General features: G+C 48.5%; 2 protein-coding genes across 2 annotated transcripts; both read right to left on the minus strand.

Moving 5' to 3' along the window:
• Positions 1-464: 464 nt before the first annotated feature.
• Positions 465-4,555, minus strand: psmc3 (proteasome 26S subunit, ATPase 3; the record flags this gene model as incomplete). The annotated part of the gene is made up of 12 exons (XM_084436590.1): positions 465-910; positions 1,003-1,084; positions 1,345-1,490; positions 1,621-1,717; positions 2,004-2,152; positions 2,290-2,433; positions 2,695-2,832; positions 3,030-3,092; positions 3,409-3,513; positions 3,690-3,815; positions 4,140-4,220; positions 4,514-4,555. The coding sequence occupies 12 exons, from the start codon at positions 4,553-4,555 to the stop codon at positions 800-802; spliced, it is 1,284 nt and encodes a 427-aa protein (XP_084292716.1). The 3' UTR covers positions 465-799.
• Positions 4,556-8,364: 3,809 nt separating this feature from the next.
• Positions 8,365-11,590, minus strand: aplnr2 (apelin receptor 2; the record flags this gene model as incomplete). The annotated part of the gene is made up of 4 exons (XM_084437313.1): positions 11,475-11,590; positions 9,234-10,890; positions 8,996-9,009; positions 8,365-8,388 (listed from the first exon to the last, which is right to left on the minus strand). Exons 2-4 carry the CDS (start codon positions 10,597-10,599, stop codon positions 8,365-8,367), a joined length of 1,404 nt encoding a protein of 467 aa, XP_084293439.1. The 5' UTR covers positions 10,600-10,890; positions 11,475-11,590.
• Positions 11,591-13,904: the final 2,314 nt, after the last annotated feature.

Consider the following 13,904-nt stretch of genomic DNA (forward strand, 5'->3'; position numbering starts at 1 on the left):
CACTTCAGGGGACTCCAAGTCATTGTTTCTTTGTGAATACAGTCTCATAACTATATAGGCCGTTTCAGACGGGGAGCGATATTCCGCCTGCGGGGAAAGATGACTACAATTCAGCTGTTGTCGCGGGCGGGTGTGTGCACGAAACGAGCACGCGCGCGACCATTTCACGGGGTCGCGCCCGCTTGTCGCTCCGCCCCAGATTGTCCGCTCGCCTCTCTCATTGAAAATGAATTACAATGCGCGGATATCGCTCCTCGTCTGAAACGGCCTTATATCTGTTCCACAACTGATAATTCCTTAACATTCCATACTGCTGCTATTGTATTTTATGCCTTCACTTACCGACCTTCAACCGTAGGACCCTAGTATTCTAGTGATATGCCTTCAACACAACTTGAACTCTCACCTTCCACACTGAACTCAGTACAGTAGCTAGTGCACAGAGCAGCAGACGGCACTGGAACTAGTGGAAAAAAAAAATCGATTTATTCTTACATGGGCAAGAAGAGATTTGGTACAGTTATAGACTACAAGTGTCTCTAGTCCCTACCTCTCCCTCTCTCTCACACACACGCACGCACGCACACACGTACACACACACACACACACACACACACACACACACACTCACGCCCCACTTCCCAGTACACTGATGTCACATTGAGCCAGATGTTAAGATATTATGGACGACAGTTGTCCTACACTTAGTAGCTGCACACACTGGTTCATGTGTAGCTAGAGGGTCTCTCTCTCTCATACACACACGCTCACACACACATCCCCCCAGTCCCGGCCCATCCTAGGCGTAGTACTGCAAGTTGGCCTTCTTCTTGGCCTGCACCTCCAGGATGCCCTCCATGTAGTCCTCATGGTTGAGCTCTGTGGCTCCCCGACGCAGCGCGATCATACCCTGGAGGAGAGGGGGGGGGGTTGCAGTGTGTAAAGTAGTGTGTAATGTGTATTGCTCAGGTTGTAGTGTGTATTATTCAGTTGTATACTTACTGCCTCCACACACACAGCTTTGCACTGGGCTCCGTTGAAGTCGTCAGTGCACCTAGCCAGCTCCTCATAGTTCACATCAGGACTGCAGAGGGAGACAGAGAGCAGGGGACAGGCTAGCAGCTAACTCAGGACTGGACTGGTCTGGTCTGGCAGAGTTGTATAGCATGGTACAGCACGGTTTAGGGGGGCATGAACTCTCACGCAGCCACTGCGTCGCTCTTGACCACCTTCCGTAAAGGCCTCTTCAACCAGCGATGCCCCCGAAAAGCTAGCCAATCTGATGGTGCGAGCGCGCGGTGGGCTGCCCGGTTTAAGCAGGTGAACTCGGTTACGTCTGCGTACCTGACGTTCATCTTGCGCGAGTGGATCTGCATGATGCGAGCGCGCGCCTCCTCGTTGGGCATGGGGAACTCGATCTTCCTGTCCAGACGGCCCGAACGCAGCAGAGCAGGGTCCAGGATGTCCACCCTATTGGTGGCCGCAATCACCTGGGGAGAGGGAGGGGGAGAGGGAAGGGGGGAATGGGGAGGCATGTTAGGCAGTGTGCCTGTGAACTGAGTGTTCAGCTCCAGACGTGAGATGTGTAGAGGGGTCCGGAGGTATGCAGGGCAGCCGTACCTTGACCTGCATGTTGGGCTGGAAGCCGTCCAGCTGGTTGAGAAGCTCCAACATGGTCCTCTGGACCTCCCTGTCTCCTGCCTTTTCACTGTCAAACCTGCATGACACACACACACACACACAGGTTAGGCATGCACTCGGCTCGGACCGCACTAAATCTAGGGAAAACACTTGAAATAAATTCCCAAATGTTCCCACGGAAATTTTCCCACCGTCACAATTAACAGACTTCCTAAAACACCAACCATAGCCGAGGCAGGAATATGTACAGACGCACACTCGAGGCTGAAAGACCACACGTTAATGGGAGTGACCACATACAGCTACTTGGTTCCCAAATTGGTCTGGTAGTGGGTTCCAGTACATCTGGTCGGCCAGCTCACCTCTTGGTGCCAATGGCGTCCAGCTCGTCGATGAAGATGATGGAGGGAGCCTTTTCCTTGGCCAGGGCAAAGGCATCTCTCACCAGCTTGGCTCCATCTCCGATGAACATCTGGACCAGCTGGGGGCCCGCCAGCTTCAGGAAGGTGGCCTAGAGTTGGGCGGGGTAGAGAGACATGCGAAGTCACCACTCTGCACATCTTTACCTAGTCCTAGAATAACCTTACCTGCTTTTGAATGATCAAGCCATGTCATCAACCACACACATCAACCACTTTTGGTACTAACCTTGGTCTGTGCAGCGCAGGCCCTAGCCAGCAGGGTCTTGCCTGTGCCAGGAGGTCCGTACATCAGGACCCCCTTGGGGGGCTGTATCCCCAAGTTCTCAAACTTCTCTTTGTGATTCATAGGCAGGACGATGGCCTCCACCAACTGCAGGGAGATATGGATGTATCTGTATCATGCAGTATGGTACCATCAACGGCTACAGTGGCTGTTTTAGTCACTCTGGGCTGCGTTCAGCAGAGAGCAATGTTGTGAAACGTTCAGACAAAGCTTGTGTAGCGCACAGGCCTAGCGTAGCGTGTAGGCATCATGACAGTTCTAGAGAGGTTGTTTCTATGCGCTTTCGAAGTTAGTTAAAATGTGTGTGTGTGTGTGTGCTCGCATAAGTATGTGTGTGTGAAGTCTGACCTCCTGGATCTGCTTGTCCAGGCCTCCGATGTCACTGTACTGCTCTGTGGGCCTCTCGTCCACCTCCATGGCCTTCACTCTGGAGTCGTACTCCGTAGGCAGAGTCTCCAGGATCAGGTACGAGTCCTTGTTCACTCCCTGGACACACACACACGCACACACACACAACGCGGGGGAAGGAAGGGGACGGAGGGAGAAGAGGGAACTTGATGCTTGGACAGTCAAAATAACCAACTAATAGGACAATCGGCCAGTTTTTAGTCAGGCTGGGTGTGCTGTACAGTTGTACAGGGAAAGTGCTGTGGGGTGCTGTAGAGGACAGAGAGCCGTCTCACCACCAGGTCTCCAGGCTTCAGTTTCTCTGCATCCACCAGGCCGATCACAGGCAGAAAGTAGGTCTGCAGAAACACAGTATCACACAAAACCATAAGCAGTGGTGTTTAAGCCCCGATCTGCGATGCATGAAGCCCCAGTTGGCTAGTTCTGCATTCTGTCTGTTTACGGACAGATTTGATGCAGAGGCAGTAGCAGACTTAATTCTCAAAGCTATGTTAGTGGACAGAACTAACTAGCTAGCTGGGGCTGCCTGACGCCGTTTCACAAACCGCAGATTAGGGACCTGTAATGATGTGGTACGTGATGAATAAATGTTGACTTGACTTGAGGTGGTGTGTGTGTGCGTGGTGTGTGTGTGTGAGTGTGTGTGAGTCTTGCCTGCCGTGTGGAGGTCTTGATGACAGCACACTTTCCCTTCCTCTGGGAGTCCAGGTCTATGTTAGCTCCATCCTCCTCCTGGTCATTAGGGTCTACGTCCAGTAGCTGGGACACACACACACACACACACACACACACACACACACACACACGCGACAGAGCGACACACAAGAGAAAGGTTAACATTGGTGATGAAATAGTGAGGTAAAAAACAAGTTGAAGCATTGCTCTGCAGCTCTAAGCTCTAAACCATAAAGGCCAGGGTAGGTATGACGTCATACCTCGATGACATTGGAGACCAGATAGGGAAGAGTCTTGTTGACCTTGATCTTCTCTGTGTTCTCCTTGATCTTATCCTTCATAGCCTGCAGCTCGTGAGTCACCCTCAGCACCTCACTCTTCATGATCTAGGACAAGAGACAGAGCGAAATATTCAACATATTCAGCTACAACGGTCAATGCTGAACAGCCAAGTACATGTCTGAAAGAAAATCATAATCCCACTCATCTTAGAATGCAAGATCAAATTTTCAGTGGACTAAATAGCAGTTAAGTCAACGGAGTGTTTGTAAAGCCAAGAATGATATAGATTGATCAATACGGTTTACATCTTGTTGGAATACGGGTTTCTATGCTTTATTTAATCTCAGAATGAACAACAACATTGGCACTGTTGCATGTCATCAATAATAGACAACATGGCTAGCCAAGCACGCTAGCTAGCCAAGCACCTTTATCTCGCTGTCCAGAAGACGTGTCCGTTGAACGATCTCGTCGGTGGACATCTTAAGGACTTCTTCGCCGATGCCATCCTGTTGTTGACACACAAAATGTTAACACTGGACAAGATATACGTTTCTTTTGAATGAAAAACCTGAATGGTAACTTCAGAGCTAACTTAGCCTAGCCTAGCTAGCAGCATGAAATTTCCCTGTGTCACTCCCCCGCTGCTGAACGGGCTTGTTAGCAAGACAACCTGAGCAAGTGTGGGCTTGCTAACTTTACATTTTCACTAAATAATAGCAAACATTTGCGTTCTTTAAAAGTATGTTTTTTCGATTGGTAACTATACATTTTTAAATTCTGTGTATTTATTGAAACAAACCTCCACCTCATCCCAAACCGACTTGTCATTCAGCGAAGCCATTTTTCCTCTCTTCTTCTTCGGCGGTTGGTTGGATTCTTGTTGATTCCGGGTTCGATGGGTGTGGGCTGCACAGCGCCCTCCGCAGGAACTGCAAAGATGACTATTACACAAACACTCCTACAAAAATAGTGCACGACTCATAGCCGTTTCAGAAAACATACTAAACATAACAACATTTCTGCATAAAAATAGAACATGGAAGCGCAGTGCAGATTTAAATTGCATTACCCCCTATGTAAGCCTAACGACAGTAGATAAAAGCACTTACACTTATGTGACAACAGACATTTGCTGTAACCTATATGCAACATGCACATATTTATTGAGAGCCTATGAAAACAGTGTGTGTGTGTGTGTGTGTGTGTGTGTGTGTGTGTGTGTGTGTGTGTGTGTGTGTGTGTGTGTGTGTGTGTGTGTGTGAGTGAGTGTGCAGGGGAGCCATAAGGGGGGCGGGATTTACAACGATTCCAGGGGCCCTTGGAATTGTCGTAAATCAGGGGCTGACAGGGGCCCCATTAACCACTATTATTATTTTAATTATGATAAGGTCTAGGCTTGTGGGGGGGGGGGGGGGGGCAATATTATATTCTTTCATAGAGCTCATAATTTCTAATGGCGCCCCTGTATGCGTGTGTGTGTGTGTGTGTGTGTGTGTGTGTGTGTGTGTCATGCAGGTTTGACAGTGAGAAGGCAGGAGACAGGAACCATGCTGGAGCTTCTCAACCATCTGGATGGCTTCCAGACCAACATGCAGGTCAAGGTCCTTCTACACCTCCATCACTGAGTCCATCTTCACCTCCTCCATCACCATCTGGTACTCCGTCGCTATAGCTAAGGACAGGGAGAAACTGCAGCGCGTCATCCGATCCGCAGAGAAGGTGATTGGCTGCAACCTGTCCTCCCTCCTGGTCCTGCACAACTCCAGGACCCTGAAGTGGGCCAGGAAGATTGCGGCCGACCCTTCTCACCGCGGCCATAATCTCTCCGTGCCCCTCCCCTCAGGCAGGAGGCTGCGGTCCATCAGGACCACGTCTAGACGCCACAGAGGCAGCTTCTTCCCCACGGACATCAGCCTCTTCAAAAAGGCTTGTGTCCCCCTCTGACAACCCCCCCACCCACCCGCTCACCACCGTTGAGAGACACTGTCGATAGACACTTGCACATGACCACCGCGCACACATATACACATACACATACACACACTCACACACATTACACTCTCACATATTCATACTCACTGTATATACACTGACTGCACTACTTTTTGTATATTGTTCTTTTTCTTAGCTTATCCTTTTTTGCACTAGCATTTTGTATTCGCCCTTTGCACTGTCCCATCTTTGCACTGTCCTGTCTCGTCCCTGCACCCTGTCCATGTTGTCTCAATGTTATGCGCTGCAGCATGTGTCAGAGAACTACTCTTCTTGGAATGAGAAACCTTCTCAATAAACCTCAATGGGATGCCAGATTCTGAAAGTCAAGACAAGATTGTGTCTGCTAGATTTACTCTACCTCTATTCTAAAACAAAAGTACAGACTACTGACAGGAACTTGCTATGCCAGTCCTAACAGGTTGTTATATAGTGAAGACAATCCCACCAAAACTTCAAGTGTGTTTTTTGTGCATGGCTGTAAGCCAGCACTATAGATAACGTTTGTCAGGTTATCACTCCCTCCCTCCCTTCCTCCGGTCAATGTTGACCTGCATTTCGCCGTTGGCACCACAAGAGGCAGTAGTCCCAGCACACCAAAATAAAGAAGGACACCAAAATCAACCCTCCGAGTACAGTAGCAGTGAAAGTGATCTCCACTGTACAAGTAGAGTAGCGGTGAAACTATTGGACTCCCACCCGGGAGATTGGGGTTGGGGATGATTTTATGGGACTATACCCCAAACCTCCACACGTTCATCCTTTCACTCTAACCTTTTCCCAGATAACACACAGATATTGGTCCTCCATCAGAATCAGAGCGACAATCCGCTGGAGTGTTTCTACTGTGGGGTGTCTAGAGGGGCACCGTTGTCAAACAGCCAGAGAATGTCTGTTTTGCACATGATTCGCATATGATTCGTACATGCTGACGCCATGCCCTGTCGCCCTGCCCTGTCGCTTTTCTGATGGTAAAACTCATGTGGACTTCTGGGATACCGTCGGAATTCCGCTTGCATGGCACACCCTCCCCTGTCCCTTTTCCCATGGTGGAACTCGGTTGGGATACCGTCAAAATTCCGCTTGCAACCGTCACTGGAGGGTAGTCTTGAACAACCTAGTCACTGATGACCAGCTCAACATGACGCCCTGGACAGGTCAGGGAAATTCTGGTTCAAAATGTAAAGCTGTATACAAACATGGTGTAACGTTAGACTAGCTGCCAGCTACTGTGTTGTAGCTCTTTAGTTGTCTTTTATTAGTATAGAGATGGATTACAGTGTGAGGTATAAATTATATTTGAACAAGGTGATGAAAGTGTACTGGTTCAATCCCTTAATGGTGAGATTCTACCACAATGTTTTATCATTGCTTAGAAATGAGAACTGAGTCTACTCCTGACCAATTACTTGGTAGTGAACTATTTGGTGTCATTTTAACATGGACTCTAACACTTTTAACATCCCAGGTAAAGGCCTGTTGATAGCTCACTTAAACATCTGTAGCTTAAGATATAAGATCCATGAATTAATTTATGTGATGCAGTCAAGTAATGTCCATATAATGGCAATATCGCAAACACACCTGGACCCGTCATTTGAGAATACAGAACTAGAGGTTGATGGATATACCCTGTTTAGGAAAGATAGAGATACATTTGGAGGAGGTGTAGCTTTATATGTACAAAGTCACATTCCAGTAAAAATTCGAAGGGATTTAATGTTGTGTGATGTAAAGGCGCTGTGGGTACAAGTTCACCTACCACATGCTAAACCAATACTTGGTAAGTTGTTGCTACAGATCGCCCAGTGCGGATATGAGAAACTTTAATTTGATTTGTGAAATGCTGGATAAAGCTAGTGATGAAAAGCGTGAATTATATTTTGTAGGTGACTTAAACATTGATTGGTTAGCTGTGTGTCCTCTAAAGAAAAAACTTCTAGCAGTTGCAAGTGCTTGTAACCTAACACAAACAATTATATTTTTACAAACATCCCTGAACAGTGTTCTAAGGCAGTGTCCATAGCTGTGTGTTGGGTTCAGTGATCATAACCTAATAGCACTTAAAAGGAAAATGAAGGTCCCTAAAGCAGCTGGTAGAACTATACACAAAAGGTCCTATAAGCACTTCAACCAGGAACTTTTTATGGAAGATGTTAGAAACAGTAACTGGTCAATAGTGTGTAGGAGGAGGATCCGGATCTGTCACTGAGTATATTCATGAGATTATTCATGCAAATTGCTGACAAACATGCACCTATGAAAAAAACACCACAAAAGCAAAATGTGCACCATGGATAAGTAGTGATTTAAAGACACTAATGGTGAAACGAAATGAAGCAAAAAAAAAAAAGTGTCTGACTCATCTGGATTACCTTCCGATAGAATCACTACTGTCTTTTTTAATTATTATATTGTACTTAAATGTGTCTTTTTATGTTTGTATTGTGTTGTATTACTGTATATTGTATTGTATTGTATTAACTTTGTGGGACCCCAGGACGATTAGAGGCTCATTCATGTGTCTAATGGGGATCATTCAATAAAACATAATGCACCACAACCGAAAGCAAATTCCAAGTACGTTGAAAAACTGCACGGCAATAAGCAGATTCAAGGTACGGCTGCTCTGCCCACCTGTAGACCCCTCTACACATCTCATCTCTGGAGACGCTCTCCTCTCTACAACACGCAGTTCACGAACACAAACACACACATGCCTCCCTGTCTCCCCATTCCCTCTCCGCTTGGTGGAAGTGGAGTGTTTACAGAGCCACTGGCTCCGTGGGAAACCGGGATCTGTACTGGTTCCATGAATAAAGGATTTTACTGGCGAGAGAACAGATCACTGCGTATCATCTTCATTCTCATGGACTGAAGGGTTCTTCACTTTTCCATAAACATCACTGTCTCACACAAGCATGAAGTCAGTCCCTAATGGATCTTTAGACATAACAGGCCTTTCAATAAAAGTGAAGGGTTATGGTAGACATACTTTTGAAATGCAGAGAAATTTTGATAAAGTCATGTCACTTGCATGATTATTCTGAATATATATATCTATTCTGATATTTTTCTATCTCATTTATATACCGTATTTCCCTCATGGTGGTAATTAAAGTCTATCTAATCCTAATATTATTTTAACACACGCACAAACACACAGAAAATGTGGATTGGTCAATAATTTTATATTGAAAAAATACAGTATATTGCAAAAGTACAGACTAAAGCACATTTCATTCAGGCCTTCTGTCAGGAATGACATTATGACATCATCATCTATTACAGTCTCTGTTTCTCCTGGAGATCACATGGGCACTGGAGGTCACATACTTCCCAGGATTCTCTCTTGACACAAACACACACACATACTGTACACACATACCATACATACTGTACACACATACACACACAGATCATGTACACACACACACACACACACACACACACACACACACACACACACACACACACACACACACACACACACACCCGTCAGCTATCCCTCCTGTCCTCCTCCTTACCCTCTTCCATACCATCCCCTGTCTCCTCCCGTGTTATTGAAGGAATAGTAGAGGTCTTGCTGGGTTGCTCCCTGCCCTCCTCCTCTTCCTCCTTGTCTGCTACCGCTGGAGACCCACACCTGCCACGGCACATTCCCGAGCCCCCCGGTCCCCCGCCTCCCCCTCCTCCTCGACACCAGAGCCAGCACAGCAGGGCGTGGCAGCGCTGGCGGAAGGCGGGGTCGCAGCAGGCGTAGAGCAGGGGGTTGAGGCAGCTGTTGAGGTAGCCCAGGCAGGTGACGTAGGGGTGGGCGGCCAGCAGGGTACGGTCCAGCGGGCAGGAGTAGGGCAGCAGCCCCAGATCCACCAGCATGGACAGGGACTTGTTGGTGTGGAAGGGCAGCCAGCACAGGAAGAAGGCCATCACTAGGGTGACGATGACCCGGAGCAGGCGGCGCTGGCGTTGAGGGTCTGGCCGCGGGCCCTGGCTGAAGTGGCGGCTGAGGAGGCGGCCCAGCGAGCAATAGCAGACCAATAGGATAGCCAGTGGCAGCAGGAAGCCAATCAGAGTGGATTTGAGTCCCAGCGCCGCCGTCCACAGAAGCTCGGCCCTCTCTCGCTCGTCCTGCCCCAGCTCTGCCGAGATCAGACCAGAGTAATCCATCTCACATCTCACAAATCCGCCTTGGTAATCGTCCGCCTCCGAGCGATGCTCCTCCTCCTCCTCCTGCCAATGATAATCAGACTCCGCCCCTAGTTCAATCTCCCTGGTGGTCCTCAACACTAGAGCGGGCAGAGCTAGCAACCCCGCCGTCACCCACACACTCCCCACTACCCACAATGCCCTGCAGGCCCCAGGCACCTTGGCGCGGCTGGAGCGCTGGCGGCCGGCGATGAGCCAATAGCGCTCTATGCTGAGTGCGGTGAGCGAGAAGACGCTGGCGTACATGTTGAGGGCCACCAGGTAGCTGCTGACCTGGCAGAGCGGCCGGCCGAAGGGCCAGTGGTAGTCCAGGGCCGTGTAGGCCGCCCACAGGGGCAGGGTCACCAAGAAAGCCAGGTCCGCCACCGCCAGGCTGGCGATCAGAGAATCCGTCAGGGAGCGGGAGGAGCCGGGCAGCTTGGGGGCGGAGCGCAGGCCTCGGGGCCGGAGGGGTTTCCCGGCGCAGGCGCAGGGGGTCGTCCAGCGGGACTGGCGGGGGTGAGGTCGGTCCAGGTAGGCCCAGAGCACCAGGCTGTTGCCCAGGGAGCCCAGCAGGAAGGCCAGCAGGTAGACGGAGGGGATCAGCACCCAGGTGGGGCTCCACTCGCTGTAGTCACACTGGAGGAAGGGGGGAGGAGACGAGGAGGGGGAGGGGGACGGGGAGGGTGGCTCATGGTCTGACATCAAAAGGGCTGGGGACGGTCAGGACCAGGATGAAGGTAGGCAGGCAGTAGACTGTGGTGTTCAGAAGGGTCGCAGTCTCCTGTGGGCGTGTGTCTCTGCTACTCAACATCCAGCTGTTCACAAGCTCCAGCCGGTGAAACGACCATGAACACTCTCTCTCTCTCTCTCTCTCTCTCTCTCTCTCGCCACGCCAGACCACCAGCTGCTGCAGTAGTGAAAGGTCTCGTCTCTGTCCGCTTCCTCTGGCTTCCCCTCGGACTTATGACAACCTCTGAACGTTGAATAAACCGTCTGAGAAGAAAGAGAGAAGGTACATAGGGAAATGTACTTACATAAACCAGAACAGGGACATGTAGTGAAAGGGGATCACATATTATACCGTGAGAATCCAGAAGCTGACATCAGTATACGAGCTAGGTGAGAACTTAAGAGCTGAAGAGTGAGTGAAGAGTGAAGAACTAAGAATGAATAACAACTAGGACAAAACAATAATCATTCATCATTTGAATTATCCACTCTCATTTTTCATAATTTTTCATTTCTTCAAAGAATCATTGTCTAAGAAACAGTGAGAAAGTGATCTATGACTGAGATCATTCCACCAACTAGCATTCAATCACACAGATACTGTACAAGAGAGACAGGGAAGCCTAGGAAGATAAGCGACGATTGCTAAGGTGGCATCTGATAGATAAAGCTTTGATTGATTGATTGATTGATAAATAAATAGTCCAACATTCCAGGGCTGAGTTTCCCAGAGGCATCGTAGCGCTAAGTTCATCGTAGCGCTATGATGAACGCCATAGCTTAAGATGAACCTAGTGCTACGATGCCTCTGGGAAACTCAGCCCAGGTTTACTATGTTACTTCCTCACCTCAGTACCTGGGACCAGACCTCAGTGTGAAGCGAAGACTCTGCTGGAGACTCTGCTGGAGACTCTGCTGGAGACTCGGCTTTCCCACGTTCCACTGTCTGTCTGAGATCTTCTTCTCTGCTGCTTCTTGTCCAGTCCTGGAGCTGTGCCTTCTAGAGGAGTCTGGGTTTCCTCCTGCTCCTGATATAGCCTCCTCCCTCCCCCCTCCCAACTCCCCCAGACCACCCCTCTCCCACAGACCACCTCAGAAGACGATATGCGAGACCCGCAAACGCTTACCTATATGGCAAACACTCACACACACACTCACTCATACACACACACACACACGTCCCAAACACTGCACAAAAGTAACAAAACACTCAGACAACACACAGCCAACATGTGTACACACACACACACACACACACACACACACACACACACACACACACTCTGACACTTTCATTTGCACATTCCCTGGAGAAAGCCAGCCACACAGAGACTGTAAACGATGAGACACAATGAGAGCGAATAAGAGGCAGAGTGGGCAAACAGATGCTCCTCAATAGGACAAACGTCCAGGGGAGTGGTGAAGCTTGAAGAATTCTGGGAAGACGGGGATTAGTCACTGTCCCAGGCCAGGACATGACTGTATCCTGCAAAACATTCTCTGCTCAGTCTAAAATAAGCTACAATACTATTCCAGGTCAAACTTATGTAAACAGACCATATGACTGAGTGTTGTACTGCATGTCATACACAAGCTTTCCATTTGAGACCAGGGAGACAAATGTTGAATCTGAAGTCAGCCAGCCAAGTTATCACACAGCTCAGTGAAACACCTGGCATTTCTAAACAGACTCATTTGTAGAGACTTGTTTGTAGCCGATAATCAGAAAAGTGTCATTCCTCTCATTCTGTAAAATGAATGCAGGAATTACATTTGCTCACTGGTTGATATGGACAAGAACACTGTTTTTGATTGGCTGGCTCCTTATTATACAGGTTATTCCCTGAGGTCGCGACCCAGGGTAGGACTGACAGTGTGTTCCCATCATGCACCTCTGCAGTGCTGCTCAGAACAGTCTGGACCTCCGGGTCCTCAGGACTATAGGTCTGCTGGGATTACTGTGTACTCCGCCTGTGTCAAAGGAACACATCTTTCTTCAGTCTCATAGACATTCCAGCTTCTATTGATCCACTTGTATACAGTGCCAGCCTGGAAACAAACAACAACAACAACAACGACGACAGGGCTGCATGTTTATGAGCGCTGCAGAGTCAAAGGACCAGATAAATAGAGGAACACCACAGAGATGGCGGCGTTTAGCTTTACAAGCGCTTTACAACACGTTGCAGTGACACCATGTCAATATTGAAACCTGCACTTTCACTCCTCCAGCGTTGAGAAGGAGTGGACAGCGGAGGGTCTCTGGTCTGGTCTCCTCATGGCTGGTCCTCACAGCCTCTATCTGTTCTCCTGCACAAAACTCTCTGGAAACACTGGGTGTACACCGAAGCACACTCACATTTCCCAAAGATGTCCCACAGACATTGAACCCACACACGTGCTGTTGCAAGCACAATCCTCAACCACCCTAAACTAAATCACATTTCAGTGAAGAAAGCACTCAAAAGGCCAGGACATGGCTCTGCCTGTGTCCGGGAAATCTTCGCCGCTCCTTGTAATCAGCGAGCAATACAGCCCCCCAGTCCAAAACGGCCTGCTACTGTGTGTCCTGTTTACAGTGTTTGCCCGCTTTCCCTCTCACTTCCTGACCATGGCTGCTGTTTGGATAATGCAGCTGTTTAAACAGGAAGTTGATCATGAAGGGTTGTGGGATCAAACTACCGAGCAACCCTGCACCTGAGAGTTGGTCTGGGGTGAGTTCACCCTGTCCAGGCCCCCAGACAGGCCCCCTGCCATCCTCGTGGTTTCTTGGCACTCTGCTTTTTGTTTCCCCACTTCTGCTTAGCAACTTTACCTTGTTTATTGTATATTCTTTTAGGAGCCTGTCTGCTAAATGCTAAACACTTACAGTACATATTCTACTATAGACTACAGGGATAGCTAGTACATAATGGCCTACCATGTACGTAAAATGTATATTTATCTACTTTACTGATAAGTCATGTCTCTCTTATGGAGTATTTAGCCCATGTTTAGTGCTCTGTAAATGTTCCTAGCCAATAGACGGACATTTTACATTGACCTCATTGAGAGGTCATGGAAGAATTTTTACAGCTCACCTTATTTTTCTTCCCTCTGGAAAATGCCTGATCTATGTCCATCCCAACATTGCTCTCTGTAAAGCGCATTGTGTTGCCTCTGTGTATGAAATGTGCTATGCAAAAAAAGTTTGATTTGATTGCTTCGTGTCGCCCATTAAATGTGTGCTGGTGTGTACTGCTGTGTGACAAATAAAGACTTCTTCTTCTTCTAGATGT

This window comes from Borostomias antarcticus, assembly GCF_949987555.1.
Source record: "Borostomias antarcticus genome assembly, chromosome: 4".
Taxonomy (NCBI): domain Eukaryota; kingdom Metazoa; phylum Chordata; class Actinopteri; order Stomiiformes; family Stomiidae; genus Borostomias; species Borostomias antarcticus.